This window comes from Erinaceus europaeus, chromosome 10 (assembly GCF_950295315.1).
Source record: "Erinaceus europaeus chromosome 10, mEriEur2.1, whole genome shotgun sequence".
NCBI lineage: Eukaryota > Metazoa > Chordata > Mammalia > Eulipotyphla > Erinaceidae > Erinaceus > Erinaceus europaeus.
This window is the reverse complement of record NC_080171.1, coordinates 102,650,530-102,676,417: the sequence shown is the minus strand read 5'-3', so window position 1 is coordinate 102,676,417 and position 25,888 is coordinate 102,650,530. Positions and strand designations below refer to the sequence as shown.

The 25,888-nt window shown below is 46.9% G+C and overlaps 1 protein-coding gene across 4 annotated transcripts in view; it reads right to left on the bottom strand.

Annotated features, from left to right (window-relative positions):
• Nucleotides 1-12,197: 12,197 nt before the first annotated feature.
• Nucleotides 12,198-25,888, bottom strand: part of GPR107 (G protein-coupled receptor 107) — a 352,434-nt gene continuing 338,743 nt past the window's right edge. For 3 of the 4 annotated variants that reach the window (XM_060200343.1, XM_060200340.1, XM_016189973.2), the window contains 4 exons: nt 25,826-25,875; nt 24,345-24,428; nt 23,673-23,794; nt 12,198-17,310 (listed from right to left, as the gene is read on the bottom strand). In XM_060200343.1, coding sequence (XP_060056326.1) covers nt 17,214-17,310; nt 23,673-23,794; nt 24,345-24,428; nt 25,826-25,875 — 353 coding nt within the window. In that variant the 3' untranslated portion in view covers nt 12,198-17,213. Of the gene's footprint in view, nt 17,311-20,270; nt 20,326-23,672; nt 23,795-24,344; nt 24,429-25,825; nt 25,876-25,888 lie in introns of all 4 variants that reach the window. The other variant, XM_060200341.1, reaches the window with a different exon arrangement.

Below are 25,888 nucleotides of genomic sequence, written 5' to 3'. Positions count from 1 at the left end.
CTGCCTATAGAACTGAGCAGGAGAGTGAGCTCACCCAGGACTGGTGCCCTCAGCCTGGGGCTAGGTCAGAGCCGCCCCCCCCTCCCCAGGACAAGCAGCTGGAGGCTTGTCAGCCTGCCTGCCCTCTGGACATGGGTGATGAATGAATGCCATTAGCAGAGTCTCAGGAAAGACACCCTGGATAAATGATTGCCTCTGCTCTCAAGACAGCATTGCTCCTCCTTTGCTAACTACCATACTCCTCGCCTAAGATTCTGCTCCACTGTCCCCTGGGAATCCTGCCAGGACCTTCCAAGGGAGTGGTGGTGGCAAACTCTGTGTGTCTCTTTGTCAGAATGTTTTTAAATCTACTTAAAATGCTTGAGGATAACAGAAAGCCTGGCTAAAGCAAAAAGGGAACCCTACCAACTCCCATAACTCAAAAGTCATCAGGCCACCTTCAGGCAAAGGCTGATCCAGGTTTCCAGAGGGATGTTTCCTTCTCCATTTCTGGTTTTACTTCCTTGATATTGGGGTCCTTTTCAGACAAGAGAGATAGTTAGAGCCCCCCTGATAAGCTAATACAGCAAAGAAACCTGGAGGATGGGGTTCCCGGGTTCCTTCTCAAAATAGCCAAACCAGCTTTACTACAAATTCACCCCTGAGAAGTCTCAGACTTTACAAACTGGAAACAAGCAGCAGTTTAGGGCTTTCTTCTCTGTGTTCTAATCGGTCCCCCAACAAATAAGGCTCTAGGACAGGGTGTCACTGGCCCAGACTGCCTGAATAGGCCATGTGCCTATTCTCCCTTTTCAGTTAATTTATTTATCATTGGATAGAAACAGAGAGAAATTGAGGGGGGGGGGGAGACAGAGAGGGAAAGAGACAGAGACCTTTCCCCCTTCAGGTGGGGGCCAGAGGCTTGAACCCAGGTCTTTACACACTGTAATGTGTGCGCACAACCAGGTGTGCCACTGCCTGGCCCCTCACATGTCTCTTCTCTATCACCCATTGCAGGGGAGCAGAGAAGCCATGGGTGTGCTCCCCAAAGCTTATTATCACACCTTTCTTAAGACAGCCACCCTAGTGAGTGTGTAGTAGTATCTAACTGGCTTTTTTTTTGTATTTTTAAAAAATATTTTATTTATTTATTAATGAGAAACATAGGAGGAGAGAGAAAGAGCCAGACATCACTCTGGTACATGTGCTGCGGGGGCTTGAACTCAGGACCTCATACTTGAGAGTCCGATGCTTTATCTACTGCGCCACCTCCTGGACCACTTTTTTGTAATTTTTTAATATTTATTTATTTTCCCTTTTGTTGCCCTTTTTTGTTGTAGTTATTATTGTTGTTGTTATTGATGTCATCATTGTTAGATAGGACAGAGAGAAATGGAGAGAGGAAGGGAAGACAGAGAGGGGGAGAGAAAGATAGACACCTGCAGACCTGCTTCACCGCTTGTGAGGCGACCCCCTGCAGGTGGGGAGCCCGGGCTGGAACCCAGATATTTAGGATGGTCCTTGTGCTTCACGCCACGTGCGCTTAACCCGCTGCGCTACCGCCCAACTCCCTGGCTTTTTTTTTTTTTTAATATTTATTTATTCTCTTTTGTTGCCCTTGTGTTTTTTTTCTTCTTTTTTTTTTGCCCTTATTTTACTGTTGTAGTTATTATTGTTGTCGTTGTTGTAGGATAGGACAGAGAGAAATGGAGAGAGGAGGGGAAGACAGAGAGGGGGAGAGAAAGATAGACACCTGCAGACCTGCTTCACCACCTGTGAAGCGACTCCCCTGCACACCTGCCGGGGGCTGGAACCAAGATTCTTATGCCAATCCTTGCGCTTCATGCCATGTGTGCTTAACCCACTGCTCTACCGACTGACTCACCTGACTGGTTTTGATTCAAGTTGCCCGGGTGGTTAATGATGGTGAGCTTTTTTTTTTGCCTTCAAGGTTATTGCTAGGGCTTGGTGCCTGCACTACGAATCCACTGCTCCTGGTGGCCATTTTCCCCCATTTTTGTTGCCCTGGTTGTTGTTATTATTGTTATTGTTGTCAATACTGCCACTGTTGTTGTTGGATAGGACAGAGAGAATCGAGAGGGGAGGGGAAGACAGAGAGGGCGAGAGAAAGATAGACACTTGCAGACCTGCCTCACTGCTTGTGAAGCAACCCCCCTGCAGGTGGGGAGCCAAAGGCTCCAACCAGGATCTTTGCGCTAGTCCTTGCGCTTCGTGCGCCTTGCACGCTTAACCTACTACACTACTGCCCTACCCCAGTGAGCATCTTTTATGTGCTTGTGGATCATGTGGAAGTTTGTGTTGTAGAAGTGCCTATTCAAGGGCCGGGTGGTGGCCCCTCAGTTGAGCACATAGGCTACCATGCACATGGACATTCAAGCCCCCAGTCTCCACCTGCAGTGGAGAAGCTAGTGCTACAAGTATTCCCCTCCCCCCCATTAATTCCTCTCTGTCCTGTCAAATACAGATAATTTGGGGCCGGCTTGGATTGCAGTGGGTTAAGCACACATGGAATGAAGCGCAAGGACCCGCACAAGGATTCCAGTTCCAGCCTCCAGCTCCCCACCTGCTGGGGGGTCACTTCACAAGTGGTGAAGCAGGTCTACAGGTATCTATCTTTCTCTCCCTCCTCTCTCCACTTCTCTCCGTCTTATCTAACAATAACGGCAACAAAATGGGAAGAAAAAATGGCCTCCAGGAGCAGCGGATTCGTGGTGCAGGCACTGAGCCCGAGCAATAACCTTGTGGCAAAACAAAACAACAGATAATAGTTAAGTTTTAAAAAATGTCTATTCGGGAGTTGGGCGGTAGCACAGCAGATTAAGCGCAGGTGGCGTGAAGCGCAAGGACCGGCTTAAGGATCCCGGTTCCGGCCCCAGCTCCCCACCTGCAGGGGAGTCGCTTCCCAGGCGGGGAAGCAGGTCTGCAGGTGTCTCTCTTTCTCTCCCCCTTTCTGTCTTTCCCTCCTCTTTCCATTTCTCTCTGTCCTATCCAACAATGACGACATCAATAACAACAACAACTACAACAATAAAACAAGGGCAAAAAGAGGGAATAAATAATTTTAAAAAAATGTCTATTCAATCATATATATGACCCAGATTTGTTGAGCCTAGTCCCCAGTGCATTAAAGGAAGCTTAAGTTCAATGTTCTCTTTCACCCTCTCTCTGCCTCTTTCTTCCTTCCTTCCTTCCTTCCTTCCTTCCTTATTTTCTTTTCTCCAGGGCTATTGCTAGAGCTCAGTGCCAGCATCACTGGGGCTCAGGAATCCACTGCTCCTGGCAGCCATTTTGTCCATTTTATTGGCTAGGACAGAGAGAAATGGGGGGAGGAGAGTACAAGACAGACACCTACAGACCTGCTTTACCTACTTGCGAAGCTTCCCCCTGCAGGTGGAGAGCCGGCCGGAGACTGGACCCAAACCCTTGCACAGATCCTTGCACTTAGTACTGTGTTTGCTTAACCAGGTGGACCACCACTTGGTCCCCAATACTTTCTTTTTTTCTGTCTTAAAAAGGTGGGGGGGGTATCATCGGATGGGAGGCAGGGAAGAGGCAGCTGGTGTTGAGTGGGTCAAGCTATCAGTTTTGCAAAATAGCAAGCTCTGCAGGTGTTTTCTGGTGAGGGCTCCAGGACAGTGTGAGTGTCCTTAACTGTGCACTTAAAGATGACACCATGGCTCTCTAACTTTGCTGTCTTCTGGATTCGAGGACCACTCCTTCCCCACAGGACTGGGGTGGGGAGCAGCAAGATGTCTCCCCATACCTTAAGATACTATCAAATGATGTGGAACGATTCCCTGGAATCTCACAATCCTGTAACACACTGATAACCACAAGTAAAAAATAAAATTGAAAACAGATGCCACCAAAGAAAAGAAATATTTATTGGATTATTTTTTAGACAGAAACAGAGAGGAAGGGTGATGGAGGGAGGGAAGGGACCACAACACCAAAGCTTCCTCCATTGTGATGGGGCCTGGATTTGAACCTGGGCCACTCATATAGCAAAACAGTGAACTATTTCACTGACTCTGAAAGAAAGATTTAATGACTCTCACCTGTACTTCCTTCTTTTTTCTTTTTACCAGAGCACTGTTCAGATCTGGCTTATGGTGGTGCAGGGTTTGAAGCTGGGACTTTGGAGCCTCAGGCATGAGAGTCTGTTTGCATAACCATTATGCTATCTACCCACCACCCTCTCACCTGTATTTCTTGCCTCTTACTATTATGGAATTTATGCTGTTTTCCCTTTAGTAAGTCTTACTTCTCAAAAAATGGTTAACATAGCTAATGTGGTAAATTTTACGGTATGTTTCCTTTACCATAATTAAAACTAAACCAAACTCTAAAATAGGCCAGGAAGAAGATAACGGAAGGAAGAACACAGATGAATGCCCAATCAGTGAATAAAAAGATGTTTACCCTCAGCTTGGATCAACAGTGGTAGAGAATCTTCCATCTCCAAAGGGAGGACAGACAACATACTCTATGCTATACTTGAGGAAAATGGGTCAATATTGGGGCGGCTTGGAATGTTCCTACTCATGACCACAGAATGTGAGCTCAGATCAGGGATGCAGAGGTCACATAGGCTCCTAAGCTGAATATGGGCCCCAGATCACATTAAATTGATGGGGTTTACAGTCAACAATATTTATATCCCTTTCCCATATCAGCTTTCTGGTTCTTTTTCCAGCCATGACATCATCTTCCCAGACAATAACTTGGATCCACCTGCATATCAGATTTCAGGCTCAGGAGAAAAAAGGAAAAGGAAAAAAAAAAAAAAAACTAGTATAGCCACAGGCCCTTTAGAATATAACTAAAATATGCCTACTAGCTATCTACAAAATGGAGGAACCCCCCACACACACACTTTTCATCTGCACTATTCCAGCCTTTAGGTCCATGATTGGTCAACAATTTGTTTGGCTTTGTATGTTAACTCTCTCTTCAACCACCAGGTTCCAAATGCTACCATGATGCTGACCAGACTTCCCTAGACAGACAACCCTACCAATGTGTCCTGGAGCTCTTCTTCCCCAGAGCCCTTCCCCCACTAGGGAAAGAGAGAGACAGGCTGGGGGTATGGATCGACCTATCAATGCCCATATTCAGCGGGGAAGCAATTACAGAAGCCAGACCTTCAACCTTCTGCATCCCACAGTGACCTTGGGTCCATACTCCCAGAGGGTTAAAGAATAGAAAAGCTATCGGGGAGGGGATGGGATACAGAGTTCTGGTGGTGGAAACTGTGTGGAGTTATACCCCTCTTATCCTATGGTTTTTGTGAATGTTTCCTTTTTATAAATAAAAATTTAAAAAATGGCGTAAGGATTCTGGTTCGAGGCCCCGGCTCCCAACCTGCAGGGGAGTCACTTCACAGGCGGTGAAGCAGGTCTGCAGGTGTCTTTCTCTCCCCCTCTCTTGTCTTCCCCTCCTCTTTCCATTTCTCTCTGTCCTATCCAACAACCACGACACCAATAACAACAACAATAACTACAACAATAATAAGAACAAGGGCAAAAAAAGGGAAAATAAATAAATTTTAGAAAAAAAATGTGGTCCAGGAGGTGGCGCAGTGGCTAAGGTACTAGACTGTCAAGCATGAGGTTCTGAGTTTTATCCCTGGCAGCACATGTACCAGAGTGATGGCTGGTTCTTTCTCTCCTCCTATCTTTCTCATGAGTAAATAAATAAATTCTTTAAAAAAAAAAAAAAAGAAAAAGAAAATGAACTAAAAAAATTTTTTTAAAAAAAGGGGGTCGGGCGGTGGCGCAGTGGGTTAAGTGCATGTGGCGCAAAGCTCAAGGACTGGCGTAAGGAATCCGATTTGAGCCCCTGGCTCCCCACCTGCAGGGGAGTCGCTTCGCAGGCGGTGAAGCAGATCTGCAGGTGTCTATCTTTCTCTCCCCCTCTCTGTCTTCCCCTCCTCTCTCCATTTCTCTCTGTCCTATCCAACAACGAACAGCATCAACAATGGCAATAATAATAACCACACCGAGGCTACAACAACAAGGGCAACAAAAGGGGGAAAAAATGGCCTCCAGGAGCGGTGGATTCATGGTGCAGGCACCAAGCCCAGCAATAACCCTGGAGGAAAAAAAAAAAAAAGAAAAGAAAAGAAAAAGAAATTGTTGCTGTTCAATTGTTACAATGCAGAGGACCTGGGCTTGAGCACCCGGTCCCCACCTGCAGGGGGAAAGCTTTGCGAGTGGTGAAGGAGTGTTTCAGGTGTCTGTCTCTCCCCCTCTCTATCTCCTCTTCCCCTCTTGATTTCTGGCTGTTACTATACAATAAATAAATAAAGATAATAAGAATTACAAATTTATTAAAAAAAGAAATTGTGCTGCTATGAACATAGCTATACACAAATCTTTTTGGAGGGGTGTGTTTGGTTCCTTAGGATATATCCCCAGAAGAGGCATTTGTTTATTTGTTTGTTTATACCAGAGCACTGCTCAGCTCTGGTTTATGGTGGTATGGGGGCTTGAACCTGGGACATTGGAGCCTCAGGCATAATCATAATGCTCTCTTTGCATAATCATAATGCTATCTACCCCCGCAAACTATGAAATTTTTAGAAGAAAGCATAGGAGTAAATCTTCATGACCTTCTGTTAGGCAATGATTTTTAGACCTAGCACAAAGCATAACAACAAAAATAGATAAACCGGGTTTAACAAAAATTACAACTTCTGTGCTTCAAAGGAGATCATCAGGAAAAGTGAAATGGCAACTCAAACATTTGCACATCCTACATCTGATAAGGACTTTATTTCCAGAATATAGAGAGAACTGTTACCACTCCATGAAAAGACAGCTCACTTGAAAACAAGCAAGGGAGGCAGACCTAATTCCTGCTGCTTATTCTCTCTGGAAAGGGAGCTATCCCTCCCTCCCTCTCTTTCTTTTTCTTTCTTTTCTTTTCTTCCTACATGACTTAAAATGATTAACAAGATTGTATTCCAGGGAGTCAGGCGGTAGCGCAGCAGGTTAAGCGCACGTGGTGCAAAGCACAAGGACCAGTATAAGGATCCCGGTTCGAGCCCCTGGCTCCCCACCTGCAGGGGAAGTTGCTTCACAGGCAGTGAAGCAGGTCTGCAGGTGTCTATCTTTCTCTCCCCCTCTGTCTTCCCCTCCTCTCTCCATTTCTCTCTGTCCTATCCAACGACAACATCAACAACAATAATAACAACAAGGGCAACAAAAGGGAAAATAAATAATAATTTTTAAAAAATTAAAAAAAAAATATTGTATTCCATACAGTTCCCGCCACCAGAGTTCCACATTCCATCCCCTCCATTGAAAGCTTCCCTATTCTTTATCCCTCTGGGAGTATGAACTCAGGATCATTAGGGGGAGCAGAAGGTAGGAGTTCTGGTTTCTATAATGGCTTCTCCACTGGACATGGGTGTTAATAGATTGATCCATACCCCCCAGCCTGTTTCTGTGTTTCCCTAGTGGGCCCTTTTGTTTTCTGATAGACTTTCACTTTATACATTGAAAAAAAATGTGCAAGGGCTCTGAATAAGTATTTTATTTAGTGTAATAATTTTAATTTTATGCTGTTGCATCTATCAGGGTGTGTGTGTGCGTGTGTGCGTGCATGTGTGTGTGTGCGTGCATGTGTGTGTGCGTGTGTGTGCATGCGTGTATGCGAGTGTGTGCATGCATGTGTGCATTGCCAGCCTCTTGCACACATGCAATTTCACTCTTTTTGGGCTGACTTTTTTTTCTTCCAGGTATATAGCAAGAAAACGGAGGGGGGCAGGTGGTAACTCATGTGGTTAAGTGCAGATGTTACAGTGCACAAGGATCCAAGTTCAAGACCCCCTTCAGGGGGAAAGCTTCATAAGTGAAGTAGGGCTGCAAGTTTCCTCTCTTTCCCTCTCTCTCTCCCCTTCCTCTCTCAATGTCTCTCTGTATTTATCCAATAATAAAAATAAAGTATTTTGGGTGGGGGTAGATAGCATAATAGTTATGCAAAGAGACTCTCATGCCTGAGGCTCCAAAGTCCCAGGTTCAATCCCCTGCACCACCACAAGCCAGAGCTGAGCAGTGCTCTGCTAGGAAAAAGAAAAAAAATAGGAAGAAACACTACAGCAGCAGAGCTTCCTCAGTGTGGTGGTTACTTCCATATGGTGCTGGGGCTTGAACCTGGTGTGCATACACCTTACCAGAAGAGCTATCGCCCAACCCTAGAATTTTTTTTTTTTTACCAGAGCACTGCTCAGCTTTGGTTTATGGTGGTGCAGGGGATTGAACCTGGGACTTTGGAGCCTCAGGCATGAGTCTTCTTGCATAAACATGCTATCCACCCCACCCATATTATCATTATTTTTGCTGAGCTGGGGCCTCACCCATGTGCTATTGCACAACTCCCAGGCCGATTTATTTATTTACTACTTATATAATATTGATTTACAAAATTATGAGATAGTAGGGATATAATTCCGTAACATTCCCATCACCAGAGCTCTGTGTCCTCATCCATTCCACTGGAAACTGCAGTAGTTCTCACTATGCCAAACTGACTTTTTCATTCTGAAAGACAGGAAAGGAGAGAGAGAAGACAAAGGGGGGGGGGAGAGACCACAGCATCCCCCTAGTGCCATCACACTGTCTTCATGGACTCAAACCTGGGTCGCACACAGGGCAAGGCAGGCACCCTACCCCCAGTGAGCATCTCTCTGCCCTGCCCCGAAATGTCTGCTTTCTACTCCTTTGTGTGCATGCTCAGCAGTAGAGCACTACAGTATTACTGGGATCGTTTTGTCTCTAGATTTTTGAGGAACTGCCATGGCATTTTCTACAGTGGCTGCACTATTTGGTATTCTTGCCAGCAGTGCATTTGTGGTTCCAATTTCTCCATGAGTGTTCTTTGCCAACACTTGTTTGTTCTTGATCAGAGCACTGCTCAGCTCTGGCTTATGGTGCTGCTGAGGATTGACCCTGGGACCTTAGAGCCTCTGGCATAAGTGTCTGCTGCATCAATCATTGTGCTAGCTCCCTGGATCTTGCTTTTATTCTGACCACTAGTGGCTGTGATTTGATATTTCACTGGGGTCTTGATTTGCTTTTCCAGGGAGTTAGCGATCTTGAATATCTTTTTTTTTATTTTTTATTTATGAAAAGGAAACACTGAATAAACCATAGGATAAAAGAGGTACACACAGTTCCCACCATCAGAACTCTGTATCCCATCCCCTCCCCTGATAGCTTTCCTATTCTTTAACGTCTTGGGAGTATGGACCCAAGGTCATTGTGGGATGCAGAAGGTTAAAGGTCTGGCTTCTGTAATTGCTTCCTCACTGAACATGGGCATTGACAGGTCGATCCATACTCCCAGCCTGTCTCCCTCTGTTTTTTCCCCATGCAGGTGGGGACCAGCGGGTTGAACTCCAGTCCTTGTGCACTATAATATGTGCACTTAACCTGCTGTACCACCTCCTGGCCCCAGCAGCATAATTTCTAGTGGCCAAAACCTGGAAGCAACCCATGTGTCCAACAACAGATGAGTGGCTGAGTAAGTTGTGATATATATACACAATGGAGTACTATTCAGCTATTAAAAATGGTGACTTCACCTTCTTCACCCCATGTTGGATGGCGCTTGAAGGAATCATGTTAAGTGAGATAAGTCAGAAACAGAAGGACGAATATGGGATGAGCTCACTCAAAACAGAAATTGGAGAAGAGACACCACTGACAGTGGAGCTTCCCCAGGTGCATGGTGCTCTCCCATGTGCTAGCTGGGGGGCTTGAACCTGGGTCCTCACACTTAGTGAAGAGTGTGCTCTACCTGCCAGTTAAGCTATCTCCTCTTTCCTCTGGTCTTCTAGTGGGAAAAAAAAAATTGAATATGCCTGACTGCCAAAAGAAGGGGGCAGTTAAAGTTGGGTGGGAGGGCAGGGCAGGACCTGGGGAGACATACCCTCGCCCCACAGTGCACCCCAACACTGCTCTCCCATTAGGAGATGACCCCTGGATTCCTTCATATGGGGGGCGGGGAGCTTCACCAGTGCTGCACATAGGTGCTGTTTAAGTCCATCAATGAGCACCAATGAGGTGCAGTGCAGCTCAGTTCCTGTAGCTCTGCTTGACTGAGCAGATGCCCCACTTTTTTTTTTTTTTTTTTTTTTTACCAGAGCACAGCTCAGTCCTCTTTATGGTGGTGTGGGGGGTTGAACCTGGGACTTTGGAGTCACAGACATTAGTCTCCTTGATAATCATTATACTATCTATCCCCACCCTCAGACTCCGCATTTTTCTGAAGACCAGCATCCCCTCCCTTGCAAGCTGGGAAGGAGTGGTATGTATGAGGTGTCCTTGCTAGGCGGGCTGGCTGATCCCCTCAAAGTCCCCCAGCTGCTGAGAGAAGCAGGCGATGGGTGAGAGGGACTCTGAGGGAGGCCGGGCAGCAAGTGGGGAGGAGGGGCTGCAGGAAGGTTCCAGAACAAGCAATCCACATGCAGTGCTGACAGTGTCCTAGCCAAGGTGGGACATCCACTAGCAGCAACTGTGCAGGAGCCCTGGGCACTAGTTTGCCCTGCAGCGCTCCTGAGACCAGGCAGCTCTCGTGGCTAGCACCAGGGATGGGAAGAGAGAAGCAGCAAGTAGTATGCTATGGTCAGACCCACAGGCAGGGCCTAAGGCCGGCTGCAGTCCCAGCTGCAGTGGTGGAGTGAGGGCGTGGGGGGAGTCTTGCTGTCACTCGGGGCCCAGTAGGGGCTCTATGAGCCCAATGGGCCATGCCAGAGGTTCACACAGTATGAACTGGGAACTGAGCAGGCAGCATGGCCTAGGGAATTGTTAGCTGTACAGCTTTCTAGGCACTACAGACCTGCACACAACTCCACTGGGAGGTACAGCTCGAGAGCCACTGGGCTTGTTGGCCCCCAGGTCCTTTCTGCAACCATCCCTTCCTCTCTGGTTTTAGCATCTCCCATCCTTGACAGGCTCACCCAAGGGCTCCACGCTCTGAAGAGGTCACATCCAGGCTCCTGCTGATTCCTTCTAGATACCCAGGAACCTGGGGCGTGGAGTCAGAGCCAAAGGCTGTGACTGAGGTCAGGTCACGTGCTGGAAAAGCAAGACCAGGGGACAAAGATCCTAAGGCCCCTTTTAGTCTGCACTTCTCTGATCTGGGGAGCGGAGCAGCATCCTAACTCTGTCATGAACAGAACAGTGGCACCAAGAGTCACTTTCTGGGTGCTTACTGTTTGAGTAAGTCCTTAACTTAGTCCTTATGAGCCCAACAAGGTGGTAGCTAGGGGACCTTGTGGTTACAATCTTCTCTAGGCCCCAATTTTTATAGCTTTAAATAAGCAAGGTGTCGCTTACAAAATTGAGCAGTGTGGGAGAAGACAGGACGAAAGCAGCCGCAGAGCTGTATGTACACTGGTCACAACTCATCGACTACACACTGAAAAGGGATTTCCTGTGTAATATATAAAATTAATTATAACTATTAAAAGCGTTCCTGGCAAAGTAAGGGCTTTGGGATGAAGTTTTTTTTCTTCTTCTTCCTCTTTTCTAGCAGGGTTACCACTGGGATGCCTACTTCATTCCACCACTCCTGGCAGCCATCTTCCTCCCCTTCCTCTATAGAAGAAGAGAGGGATAGGGAGGGACACACACACACACACACACTGTAGCACTACTCAAGAAATTTTCCTTCCTACAGATGCCTCCAGGGCTTGAACCCAGGTCCTTGAGGTTGGAAACGTGCATGCTCTATCAGGAATGGTACACTTCTGAAGATGTAGTCTAAAATCCAGCTTCCTCAGATCCTGATGTGTGCGAACTCACAGGGCGTCAGGAGGGGCTGAATGTGGCCTGTGCCCTTTGCCCCAAGTCTCTGCTCTCGTCTCCCCTCCAGTGGAAGCAGGGCCAGGGTCCCAATTTGAAGGCTGCTCCCCCAGTCCTCTCCATGGAGGCAGCACCCAGGGAACTACAGCAGTCTCTCAATCTGTTCGAAATAGTCTCTGGAATGGAAGCCACGTTTGCGTTTCAATAGCAGCTGCCACCAACCTAAGATACCTGGAACCTCGCTAGTAGGTGTCACTATTGTCAGTGGGAGCAGGTAGGAGGCAGTTAACTAATTTAATGAACAAAAATCATGGGGAACAAAATTATTAGCGGGAAGGGGAAGAGACGGCAGTCAGGAGTCGGTGAGTCCTAAGGACTACAAACAACTTTCCCATCAGTCTTTATTTTACAAGTTTGCTTCAACAGCAAGAGGAACCATCCTGTACGCCACCCTGATCCAACCCTTGCCCATTACATGTTCACATAAATACTCTTCAGTGATTGTTAAACAAAATAAACAAATAAAAATACTGAAAACGCTGTCTGCGTCCCAAGCCCACCTGGAGAGAAATGCTATTTACAAACCTGCACACACCATCCCAAAGGAAGCTTCCCTCATGGCAAGGCAAATCCAACCCATCACCAACTACCTCTGCTTTAGATGTCAAGAAGACCCCTCTGAGGAGATTTGTGGATCCTGCTGTAAAAAATCCTCCTCAATGCTAATAGGGTTGACCCTCTGCTCTCCATCTCACTGGACTGTTCCTGACAAGCCTTAAACTGCGGCTCAGAATAACCGTGCTGTCTCCATTTAGTCTCCATTTAGCTTTTCTAGCTCACTCTGCCCCCTTCCTGTCATCAGATTCTAGAAGGTCCCCGGTGTAACACGACCAAATTCCTGCTTGTCCCCTCCTGTCCTTGCTGCACTGTGCTTATGGGAGCCCCCTGGCCAGCTGTGAGCCTCTGAAAGACATGATCTCTTGAGCATAAGCCACGCAGGGAAGGCACAGAGACAGTGCCTGGCAAGAGGCCAGCGGTGAGTTTGGAGTGTGTTGCTTGCTGACCTATAAAGACATTCCACGTGGTAACAAGTATTAGCGGCACGTCAGGTGGATCATTTTGAAAGAAGTATTTCCTGCCCAGAACACCATATGAAAATCCAGAAGAGGAGCTGTTCTTTCAGAATAGCTGGCATGTTCCAGATAAATACCTTTTTGATACACCAAGAAGGATGCAGTTAAAAAGAAAAAAAAAAATCTAAGGTTGAGGGAAGCTGTGAGTTTACTGGGCCCTGGAGGGCAAAGCGGCAGACCTGGGCATCCTGCACTCAGCATATTCTGAATCTGTTAAAAAGGCAAAGCAAAGCAGAGGAGGAGGTGTGGAGAGGGGAGGGGATGAGAAGGGGAGGGTGGGCTAGGAGCAGCTTCCTCTGAAGCAGTTTGGCGGCATGAAGCATAAACTATCCTGCTGTTCATGGGGTGTGTGGAGCAGGGCCAACAACCTCATCAGACTCTCTGCTGTTCTAAGAACCTTCTTCGAAGAAAATGCTTCAGGAGGGGGGAGGTGGCCAGAAACACCATTCTCAGTAAAGCAGCCAGCCATCTTTTACACTCGTGGTCTAGGAGGGCTGGCTCCTTGTGGAGCCTTGTAAGAACAGGCTCTTAAGTACCAGAACCAGGAAAAAAAAAAAAAAAAAAAAAAAAACATCTTACGGCAGGACAAGAGTATCATTCATGGACCAAAACAATAATGGATGGCATCAGAATGTGCCCTCCTGGTAACTTCTCCTTAGCTTAGAAAATCCATCCTTCACACAAATGCTGCAATGCACCAAAGCCTTTGGCCCAGATTCCCAGACTCAACCTGCGTGGAATCAATAGGCATGGGCAGAGGGGTGGAGGCAGTGGGGAGGAAGGAAGGCAGGTGTGGAACAAGAGCTGAAGTCCTGATGAGATCATAATGCGGGAGCAGAAATCTCTGCCAGTCACAGGAGCTGGACTTACGGTCTGATGAGCTGGCTGGACATATGGGGACATATGGGAATGGGGAGGAAGGGCTGGGGAGAAGGGGTTTATTTCTTTGGAAGAAAACCTGACTGACTCAGGCTAGGATCTGAGAAAGCGTCTTTTTAATTAGAGCAGCTTCTCCCTCACAGAAGGGCCATCTACTCACCAGTAACATCCAGCAGGATAAAATAAACTGACACAGAAGAAATAGGGAGACTTTGGCCGGGGGTAAAGAATCAGGACTGAGAGAGCAGTGATTGTTCTTGTCCAAGTAATTTTCTAGCAAAACACTCACTTTGTGAAAGGAAAACAGATCCTCGACTTCCTAAAATCTCGCAGCCAGCAGCCTTCCATGCCACTACAGATTTCTCAAAGGAAGCATGGATACTTTGCGTAGGCAGGAAGGCGCAGCACAAAGCAAAGCTATAAATACCACGATCTCTCTTTGATGTGCTTCCCAATCCTTCCTGCCCAAGCCCTGAAACACCGAATGGCTTAACTGTTCCAGCACTGCATCACACTCAACTCCTGGCCTGGGAAATCCAGGCTGCAGGCTGGGGACTAGTGAAGCCCCTTGGCTTTGAAACACGCTCCCGGCCACCTTTCAGAGAGCAGCTAAACACTTGTCATAGCCACTGAGTGATGGAGAATAAGGAGAAACTTTCACAGAAGAAGAAGAGCTTAAATAATTTTGTGTTAAAAACAAGATCAGAAAAGAAAACACAAGTAGAACCTAAAATGGAACTGGCGTATCTACGCACCAAAGTAAAAGACTCTGGGGTGGGTGGGTGGGGAGAATACAGGTCCATGAAGGATGACAGAGGACCTAGTGGGGGCTGTATTGTTATATGGGAAACTGGGGAATGTTATGCATGTACAAACTATTGTATTTACTGTTGAATGTAAAACAATTCCCCAATAAAGAAATAAAAAAAAAAAATCCCTGAACCACCACCTCTTTTCCTGATCATGGATCAGGATTTTGACTTGTATCCATCATTTGGACTGATAGCAGACCACCTGCCAGTCTCCATGGAAGCTAAAGGCAAGAGACCTCTTGTTAGGAAAGTGCAGGCAGCTTGTTTCCAAAGCCTTCCCAGGACTCACTGTTCCAGAAGGGTCAGGAGTGTGACACTGCAGCCACTTAGTGTCGTTCGAGCTAGCGCACGTGGGCTTTGTTGGGGGCAGGTATGGACAGAGGAGGAAGGCTGAGCACCTGGTTCTTGGATGAGTGGTCACAGGAGTTTGGGGTGGCCCAAAGCCCCCACATTTGTGCACCCACTTCTCACTCACTTTTTTTCCCATGCAGCTTCCAGCGCATGAAAGGAGAACACCTCGGTGGAGACCCTATTGGGGGTGAGGGGAGAGTTTTCATCATACTGTTGGCTCTTGCCAAGAATCCCAAGGCCTAGCCAAGAACATCTGCTTACAGGGGTGGGGGTGAGGGAATAGCAAATGAGTTCCTCCAAGGGGGGCTTGCAGGGGTGGGGGTTGGCCACAGCATGAGACACTACTCAAGTGGTGGGGTTGTGTCTATGTACAGCAGAACAAAATCTACTCTCATTCTCTCTGCACATTTCCTCTCCTGACATGGCTTCAGGTGAACTTGGCAGGGGAGGGGGGAGGGGTCCTTAAATCAATGCTTGGATATATTTCTCTGCTCCTGAAGATGATGTGGTGACCCAGAGACCCTTCCGTAAAATGTCTGCGGGGAAGGGAACAGTGGTGATAGCCTGGGAAGGCATGTGCCAGGGTCTGGGCACACAGGGTTGTGAAAGTGCATAAGGAGAAAGGACACCTGCTTCTCCACTGCTTCTTTAGGGAGTGAGGACAGGACGGGGCCGAGAAGGGAAGTAACTATTCCCTGAAGAGGCTTTTGGTCTCCCCAAATCTTGTGGTTCTTGGTTGATCATTCTGAGCCCGAGTGAATAAAACCATGACCAGAGACCCTCACCGTCCCCTGCCTCAGGGCCCTGAGCTGTACCTGTTCCCAACAGGTACAGCTCACTGATGAGCTCAGAGGGATGGGGCACAGGCTGGGCTTCTGACACATTTGGGCACTGGGAGCCACCCCATCCAGTTGGCATCCCAGGATTAGGAAACTTTGCAAACTTGGGCATGTTTCAGTCTCCTCTCAGGCCTGGGTGACAGAATCATGAGGAGAAATCATCCACCAAACCTCAGATGCCCACTGTATAAATGACTGAGCTCTGAGCCGCAAAACGGACCTGAGAAACAGGGCCTGAGAAAGTTTTATCCCCTTGCCCTGAATGTCTAGAAAGAAGGGTGCTTCACAGAGGTTGTATGAAAGAGCTCCCTGTCCCCAATCCCTGAGAGTAAAAACACTCCTAGAATAGAGCGACATGGTCTGTTTCCGTTTCCTCTTTAGAAATCCTGGCTGGGTTATAGGAAGAGCATTTTAATGGTGATGATGTAAGTATTCACTTAGACACTACCTTTCTGCACCCCCCCCCCCACTTACTCCTTCTCATTCCTCATTCTGCTACGATGGCTTACCACAAACAAAGATGATACACTGGTCCTAAGAAAACAGGGAAACAAGAGATGGTGCTGCCCCAGGCAGTCAGGAGCACCGGATGGCTGGAGACGGCCTACTGAAAGCTTGTAGCACTCAGACGTACATTTCTGCCCATCTGCTAGGCAATGCAGAATGTGCTTCAATCAAGACAACTAATTCCCCCAGCTCAGCTGTGTGGTGACACTGATGGTGACGTCAAAGCCCTCAGATGACAGAGCCTTGGACAGAAGGCCACTGGGCTTTAAGACTGTTGGTTCCTGGTCACTTTCAGGGTCTAGGATAAAGGTCGGGGGGCAAAGGAGTCATGTGAGCAGCCCTTATCTTCTAAATTTGATTGACTATCTTTTTAAATGAACTAGATTTCATTCATTCTTGTCCCCAAGAGATGAAGTAATGCTCTCGCTTGCTTCTCGGTCAAGTCTTGACATCCCCTTTTGACAATTGCTCACCTCCCCGGAAGCCGCATCCTGTCCCAAGACTAGCTTCAGATGCAATCGTCTGCCCTCTTTCTCCCATCTGCCAACCCCCTTTGTGCTGCTCAACATCTGGGGTCATAACTGCATATACCCTAGAGTTCCCAGTTAAAATGAAGAAGTATAAATTAAAAGCAAAACCTTCCTTTTATCCTTTTTCTCCTCTCCACGTCCCCGCTCTACAACTCCCACCTGGAGAAGTCTAGCTGCCTAGAACCAGCTGCAGATCCAGTTTCCGTAAGAGAGTAAAAAAGTAGGTTTCCGTGGCACTTTGCTCAGTGGTGTCACTGCCAGGAGGTACCGGCTGCTCTCTGTCACCAGTAGGACTATTAATAATAAATTAAATGTGTTCCTTGACAGGGCCATCCTCCAAGCTGCTCCATCACGCGGTCCCTTCCCAATCGACTTGGGGCTCCACTGAGCCGTTGGTCACCTTCTTGACTTTCTTCATGTTCTCCATCACCCCTGATGTTGTCACTCTGCACAAAGGAGAAAACAAATGGGAAACATCGCAGTCTTAAAGTAAGAGGCACCTCTGACTCAGGACTGCTAAGGGAGGGGGCCCTGGAATCAGACAGACCTGACCTAGGTGTGTGGCTTTGGCCAAATCGTTTTGCGTTCTCAGTCATCAGTAAAACAATTTCACTTCTCAGAACTGTCCTAAGAGAAAATGAGATTCCCAAGGTGCCTGCTCAATCCATGCCAGCTGCTGCTAGTGCAATCAGCATTGATCTCTTGGGTTCTGTCACACCCTCCATGAACTTTCAGGTAGGGATCTATATACACATACCAGTTATGACTATGAGGTCAGTATCTCTAAATAATTACGATTCTGGGGGCGGGGGAGGGGGGGAAGACTGCCTGTAGACATTTATAATAGCCAGCCACAATGGGTCTTTTCTTTTTTCCCCTTTTGTTGCCCTTGTTGTTTATCATCATTGTTGTTCGATAAGACAGAAAGAAATGGAGAGAGGACGGGAAGACAGAGGGGGAGAGAAAGACAGACACCTGCAGAGCTGCTTCACTGCTTGTGAAGCGACTCCCCTGCAGGTGGGGAACTGGGGGCTTGAACCGGGATGCTTACTCTCGTCCTTGCGCTTAACGCCATGTGCACTTAACCCGATCCGCTACCGCCCAACCCCTCTATGGATCATTTCTGAGTGAAGGGACTGAACCACAGGCTTGCAGGAACTTTCTGGGATCAAAGGTTCCTTGACCACTGAAGACAGGGACCTGGTTGCTCTGTAATTCCAGGTCCTGGTCTCTGCAGGGGCAGCTGTCAGACAGCACATGGCTCTACCACCCTCACTCTGTGCCTGCAGAGACCCCCCACTGTCTCTGCCTCTAAGGAGGAGCACAGAGCCATTCACTGGAGGTGAAGCGTGCTGGCCTCAGTAGGCATGAGCTGAGCATGGCAGCTGCTTGAGAGCATGAACACTGTCTCTCTGGAGAAGGTGTGGTCTAAGAGATCACCGCTTACCTCAGAAGCTGTGAGCTGAACAGAGATAAGGGTCTCTCTCTCCTTTTAGTACTTTATTTATGTATTCTTTATCTGGTAGAACACAGAGAAATTGAGAGGGGTAGAGGAAATTGAGAAGGAGATAGAGATACCTGAAGCACTTACTACACTGCTCCTGAAATCTCCCCCTACAGGTAGGGAGTGGGGTCTTGAACCTGGGTCCTTGAGCATGAAACATATGCACTTTATCTGGTACACCACCACCAGCCCTGAGTCTCTTATCTTTACACAGGAACTGGGTGGCTCCACGGTAAAAGAAACCCAAGCATAGAGACTGAACTCTGCCTTGTACATGAAGCACAGAACTCGAGGGGTGGGGGAGTGAAATCACCGTGTGTTTGTCTCAACCCACAGCAGACACACCAGCAAGTGTGAAGGAACCCTAACGCTGAGTATGGACTCTGGATGATGATGATCATGTGTCAGTGCAGGTGTAGCAGATGTATCACCCTGAAGGGGAACCTTGCTAACAGAGGTGGTGCCATCTGTGTGGGCAAGGAAACAGGAAATCTCTGCGCCTTCTGTTCAATTTTGTTGTGAACCGAAAACTGCTCTAAAAACTAGAGTTTATATGCACATACAGGGGCGTGCCTGGCCCACATTTCCCTGCATGCTTAGGAAACAATGCAGCACCCTTGCTCTCCTCTCCCCCATCTCACAGACCAACAGAATATCTTAAGAGTAAAATAAACCCAATCAATCATTTTGCTAGACTGCAAGGACTCTACCTATACCTCACCAACTACCAAATCCTTCCTCCTGCAACAGGTAACTCAATGGCCCAATGTGTGACCCAGCTATCATACTGGCTTGCTGGACAAGTCATGATGTGTTTTTGCATAGCAAAATACAGTATGACTCTTCTTCCCACCGGATCTCACACAGCTGAATCCAATGACAGGTGCCATGCTCGAGAGAATGACAGGGCTGGAGTAGGTGCTCTAAGAGAGTCTGGTGTTCCAGCTCAGCCTACAAAGCCATGTCATAGACAGGAATGCTAGGGAGCAGGCCTGATGATGGCTTAGGGTAGGAAGAATCACTCTGCTTAAGAACTGGGGGGAGCCTTGAAGGCTATTTATTTTTTCCTATTTATTTATTTTATTGGATAGAGACAGATATTGAGAGGGATAAGAGGAGAGAGGGCTGACTTCTTGTGAAGCTCCCCCCTGCAGGTGAGGGTCAGGGGTTTTAACCTAGATCCTTGAACATACCAATGTGTGCATTCAAGCCGGGTGTGCCACCACCCAGCCCCTTGAAGGTTATACTGAACGACAAGGGACAAGACAAAGGGGCAGGAGCTTCTGCAAAGAAATCTAACAGCAAAGGCATGGAGGAAATAAAAGAAGTCCCTGGTGTGGGTGGAGAGTGCTCTGTCATGGCCAAGAGAGCCAAGGTGGGGGTAGGGGTGTGTCTGCCCGCCTGGTATCTGCAGCTGGAGTTTGGTTCTTACACTAGGGGACCTAGCACACGTTCCAGCTCAGAATGCCCTGGGGAGTATATGGGCACAGCGATACTGGAGCCCATATGCTCCAAATCCCATCTCCAGGGGTAGGACCTGGGAACTTAACTCTGAAAACCCTCGGCAAGGGTTTCTGGAAGTCACTGAGAATAGACGAGGGAGGGAGACAGGCTCTGGGATAAAGAGGGAGAAGGGGGAGTCCGGCTGTAGCACAGTGGGTTAAGAGCAGGTGGCGCAAAGCGAAAAGACCGGCATAAGGATCCCGGTTCGAGCCCCCGGCTCCCCACCTGCAGGGGAATCGCTTCACAGGTGGTGAAGCAGGTCTGCAGGTGTCTATCTTTCTCTCCTCCTCTTTGTCTTCCCCTCCTCTCTCCATTTCTCTGTCCTATCCAACAACAATGACATCAACAACAATAACCACAACGATAAAAAAACAAGAGCGGGGCCATATGGTGGCGTACCTGGTTGAGTGTACTACAATGCACAAGGACTCAGGTTCGAGCCTCTGGACCCCACCTGCAGGGGAAAAGCTCTGCGAGTGGTGAAGCATTGGTGCAGGTGTCTCTCTGTCTCTATCCCTATCATTCCCTTCCCTCTTGATTTTTGGATATCTCTATTAAATTAATAATTAAAGAAAATAAAAAATTACAGCAAAACAAAATAAAACAAACAAACAAAAAAGGAAAATAAAATAAAGGGGGAAAAAAGCCTCCAGGAGCAGTGGATTCGTAGTGTAGGCACCGAGCCCCAGTAACCCTGGTGGCAAACAAACAAACAAACAAAAAGCAATGGCTCCTCTTTTGCATGCAGAGCTCTGAGTCTGTGCTTACATCCAAAAAGGCCTGTGTGAACATAGGCAGTGAGGAAGGGAGCTGTGGACACAGGGCTCCTTCTGTCTATCGTGCCTGGGACCAGGGAGGCTGCTCAGTGGTAGAGCACAGTTTCCTTGCATGCTCTTGATCCTCAGTACCACCTAAAATGATGGAGTGGAGCTCTGGTCTTTCCTCACTCTCATCAAACAGAAATAAGAGTGGAGATATAGTTCACCAGGCAGAGACACACATGCATATGAGCTTGAGTTTGAGCCCTGGCACCAAGTGGGAGCGAGGGCCCAAGAAGGGCAGACACACTCTATCCCAGCACTTGGAGTGGAGGGTGAGGTGACCACAGCTCTGTTCTGGGACTTGCTTTCCACATGCATCACACCCTCAAGAGCTCAGCTTCTGATAAAGGAGGTGAGAACCACTGAAAGTGAAGCTCGGAAACTCACTGTCAATAAAGGCAGAGTTCATGGCTGCCAGTAGCTACGACTTGTCCACCCCCACATGCTTGAGTCCACTGCTCTGGGCAGACCTTCCAGTCTCTTTATTTCAGACCGAAAGAAGATACATGGGGGTTGGGCGGTAGTGCAGCAGGTTGGGTGTGCATGGCGCAAAGCGCAGGGACCAGCGGAAGGATTCCTGTTCCAGCCCCAGGATCCCCACCTGTAGGGGAGTTGCTTTACGGGCGGTGAAGCAGGTATGCAGGTGCCTATCTTCCTCTCTGTCTTCCCCTCCTCTATTTCTCTCTGTCCTATCCAATAACGAACAACATCAACAGCAACAATAACCACAACAAGGCTACAATAACAAGGACAACAAAAGGGGAAAAATGGCCTCCAGGAGCAGTGGATTCATGGTGCAGGCACCGAGCCCAGCAATAACCCTGGAGGCAAAAAAAAAAGAAAGAAAGAAAAGAAAAGAAAAGAAAAGAAAAGAAAAGAAAAGAAAAGAAAAGGAAAAAGAGATACACAAAGAGCAGGAAAGATTCAGCACTGCCCCCGTCCCCCGTGAATCTTCTCCCAGTGCCACAAGTGATCTGTGGGATGCTGGGACTTGAACCCTGGGCTCTGCCCATAGTAAGGTATGCATTCTACTAGGTGAGCAGCTCCTGGCCCCACTGGAAAAGAACTGTTAGAAGAGAGTGGGTTTGTGATGTTCTGTGGCAGGAATCAGACACTGCTTCATTGTTCATGAAATGCCATCCAAAGTGGATGATGAATAGTTTCTGACTGTCCAGAAAACACAGATGAAGGCTCTGGTGATCTCTGGCCTGCACTTTTTCTGGGGTGCTTAAGAAGTACCACCCAGGAACAGCACAGACCAGGGTGTGGCAGGTGCCTCCAGAAGCTGTGATGAACCACAAGGCTCACCTGCAGGTGAACTTGGATTGCAGATAGATGACAAAGACCTTGTGGGTCTGCTTGACTGTCATGTTGTACAAATTTACAGAACTTTCTCAACAGGGGAATCCTGACCAAAGAGAAACCTCAGAACAATTTGCATGCTGATTTAAGTGCATCTGCCTTCAATCAGTCTCTAAACTTCTTTTTCACAAGCTAACTAGGAAAAACTCATTGGAAGGAGAGCTCACCAAAAATATCCCCCACTCAGAAATTAAAAAGTCCTCTCTCCTAGTGTCACATTTGTAGTCTTCTTGCCTCAGAAGCTCATGTCACCCCACCACTGAAAACACAGGACAGTTAAAATATGCTTCTCCTTAACATGGACAGCCCAAAACTTTCTCAAATCTTGCAGAAGGAAGAACAAGCTCTCTGGTTTCCACTAGACTGGTGAACCATGTTCCCTCCCCACCCCCCTTTTAACACACAGAGATGCATTTGCTAGAATAGTTACCACTGCCATCAGATACTCTCAGAGAGAATCCAAAACCGAAACATAATTCTAAAAAATGTTGAGATAAGGCAAAAGCACCTTCATGATGCTCCTGTGCTTCTAGATGATGGTTGATAGCAAGAACGTGGCCACCACTGGGGAGAACGCCCAGGAGATGCAGTAACCGACCAGCCAGATCCCGGCTGCCTGCCCCAGTCTTCTAAACTGTGAATGGAAGAGGTGGCGGACTTCCCAACAAAGGCCTGAATGTATACTGTGACTCTGGTGACCTGATGGGGCTGCCTACCAGGATGACTCAAATCTGTACATTTTCAACCAGTTGGCTTGAATTCTTATGCTTCTTAAATAAAAGATGCATCTGAGGGAGTCAGGCGGTATTACAGCAGGTTAAGTGCATGTGGCGCAAAGCGCAAGGACAGGACTAAGGATCCCGGTTCGAGCCCCCAGCTCCCCACCTGCAGAGGAGTCACTTCACAGGCGGTGAAGCAGGTCTGCAGGTATCTGTCTTTCTCTCCCCTGTCTTCCCCTCCTCTCTCCATTTCTCTCTGTCCTATCCAACAACGATGACATCAATAACAACAACGATAATAACTACAACAATAAAACAAGGGCAACAAAAGGAAATAAATATAATAATAATAATAATAATAATAATAATAATAATAATAAAATGTTTAAAAGATGCATATGATGGCACTCCTGCTTTCCCTTCCACCATCTATAAAAAGCTCCCTCCCCCCCATCTATAGAGATATGTCATTGGGGCACAGTTTAACTTTGTCCCTATTTCTGGTTTCTGGAGTGGGAATTGTGCACAAAGAATTGTCCTGGCTCTCTTTTCAGACATAAACTACCAGTGGGCTGACCACAGGAAACGGGGTGTCCATCCTTAGTAATGGGAACAGGCCAAGCATGCCCCTGAATTTCTGCCACCAAGCTGCTAAAGCAGGCTCAAGTGCCCTTGGAGGATGGCAGCTGTGTTTCCCTCAGAAGACTGACACGTACTTGGTGGTGTGTGAAGTAAGAGCCTGGGGATGGAGTGTCCATTGTGTCCATTTCCTTCCACTAAAATTAGATGCCTAGTTTTACTGCTTCTGAAGCAACAAAATGTTTGAGTACGGCTGGCCCACTTTCACCAGGGGCTGTTTTCAGGGGTAAAGCAGGAGAGGGAAAGGGGAGATTTCTTACACAGATTCCATTTCTAAGTCATCTTCTTCCTGAGAAAGTTGCAGGTAGGGGTTATCTGAAGCTGGACGGAATTTATACCCCGTGAGAACAAAGAATACCAGTGTGGCCGTTTCATCCAGGAGCTGCAAGTGTGAAAACCACCCCCCACCAAAGAAAGGAATTAGCAACACTTCTTTAGAAAGCAGTGAAACTAAACAAACTGACACTACCCTCTCCCTCCCTCTCATATAGTGCCTAAGGACCAAGGAGTGCTTAAAAAAAAAAAGTCTAAATCATCTGGTGGTTCATTCTAGTAAATGAACTATTCTAGTCTACTGTAACGATTACTAATGAAATAGTAATGACAATGGGCAAAGAAAGGAGATCTGGAGTCCAAACTCTCCTAAGGAAAAGAGCAGGTCCTACTCAAGTTTTAATTATAAAGGACAAATCGTATTCTTGCCACCTAAGGCTTTTCTCATCAAAGACTTTTAAAGTTGAAAACCAAAATCAATAATGCAATCATTCTCATATAATCAACAGCTCTCCTGAACAGACAGACTGTTTTAAATGTAGACCAGAAGTGACAGGTCTTAGTGGTCACTGCCAGGTAAAACTGTGATAACCTTAAGTCATATCCCGTGACTTTACTCACAGACATACAGTGGAGCACTGTCCCCCATAGCCACATACCTGGTACAGCCACTTCCACTGAAATGGGACAGCAAGTTTGAGGAGAAATGCAATGATCCTGGTGAAGTATATATAACACACAATCTGCAGGAAGGATAAAAAGAAAAACAAACAAACAAAAATAGAATCAGTGTAGAAATTATTCTCAAAATTTGCTTTCAGAAATTGAGAGGAAAAAAATTTTTTTTCTATCCAATAAATAAATAAATAAAGTATTTTTAAAAATAGAGTGCTAGTAAATACACGCAACAAAGAAATAGCCACTATGTTAGCAACACTTGAAAGGATTTCTTCAGTATCTAGGTGACCACAGTCACATCCACAGGGAGGACAAGCACTGGTGTGTGTACTCTGAGCTCCTCAGTGACCTCTTCCTTGCCCTAGCCAGATATAACTCACTGACTTCAGACTACAAAGGGATGTGTGTGTGTGTGTGTGTGTTATATAGTATTTACCAGGCTTTGAGGAGTGTTTCCCAGTAATAATAGCAAAATAAAGCCATGTGGGGGGAAGGCTGACTTTCCGTCTCTTCAGCAGATGCTGTAAACGCTCAAGGTTCATACCCAGAGGACATACCAATACCATGGAATATTCTAGCAAGTGAGAAGGTGACAGAATGCAACAAGCTACATTAGAGCAGAGACTGCTTGTTAGCCCCAGGCCCAGGGTAGCCAGGCTCAAAGGAAAGGAATGACCCAAAGTGACAATCAACACCAAAACTATGGATAGATGATGATTTGTTAGAAATCAAGGAGAGAACTCTAGAAGACCCAAACTGACATAGTTTCAGAAATATTTGGTGCTATGCTTACACTGACTTTTCATGACCATCAAAGTCTTATTTTTAGGTACTATCCCATTTTTGTAAGTGAATGAAAATAGCAAGTCAAAGGAAGAGCTACGTGTGTAGCATATCCCTAGAGAAGAACTGAGAGGAATAACCATTAAACGGTGAATGGCACTGACTTCAAGGGGCTTGGAGCAGATCAGGGTCAGAAAGGGCTTTTACATTGTTTCAGTATTCCTTGTATTTAAAAAAAAAAAATCATGTATTACTTTTCTGAGTACTTAAAGCCACATTTGAAACTAAAACAACTCCAGGGGCTGAAAGCACAGACTATCTACCATAAGGCAACCTGGTCCCCACCCTACAGAGGGGAGGCTTCACAAGTAGAGGTGCAGTGCTGCAGCTGTCTCTCCTCTCTCCCTTCCCCACAACCTCTCTCACCCTCTATCAAAACCAGAAAGAAAAAAATTATCAAGATGAGTTGTGTAGGCACTGAGCCCCAACAATAACCCTGGTGACAAAAAAGAAAGAGAAAAAAAATTAACTCCAATATTTCATTCTCCACAGTAAGACATATTTGGACTTCTAAAAGGAAATCCACACCGCTTTAAGTAGCACCAGTTCTTTGGAAATTCACTTGTTGTACTCCTTTAATCTTATTTACAGACTGAACTTTATTTTTCTTTTTACTCACCAAGACGTAATAATGTCTGAAAAGCTTCAGTTTTGCTAAGTTAATGGCAGCTAGGGAGAAGAA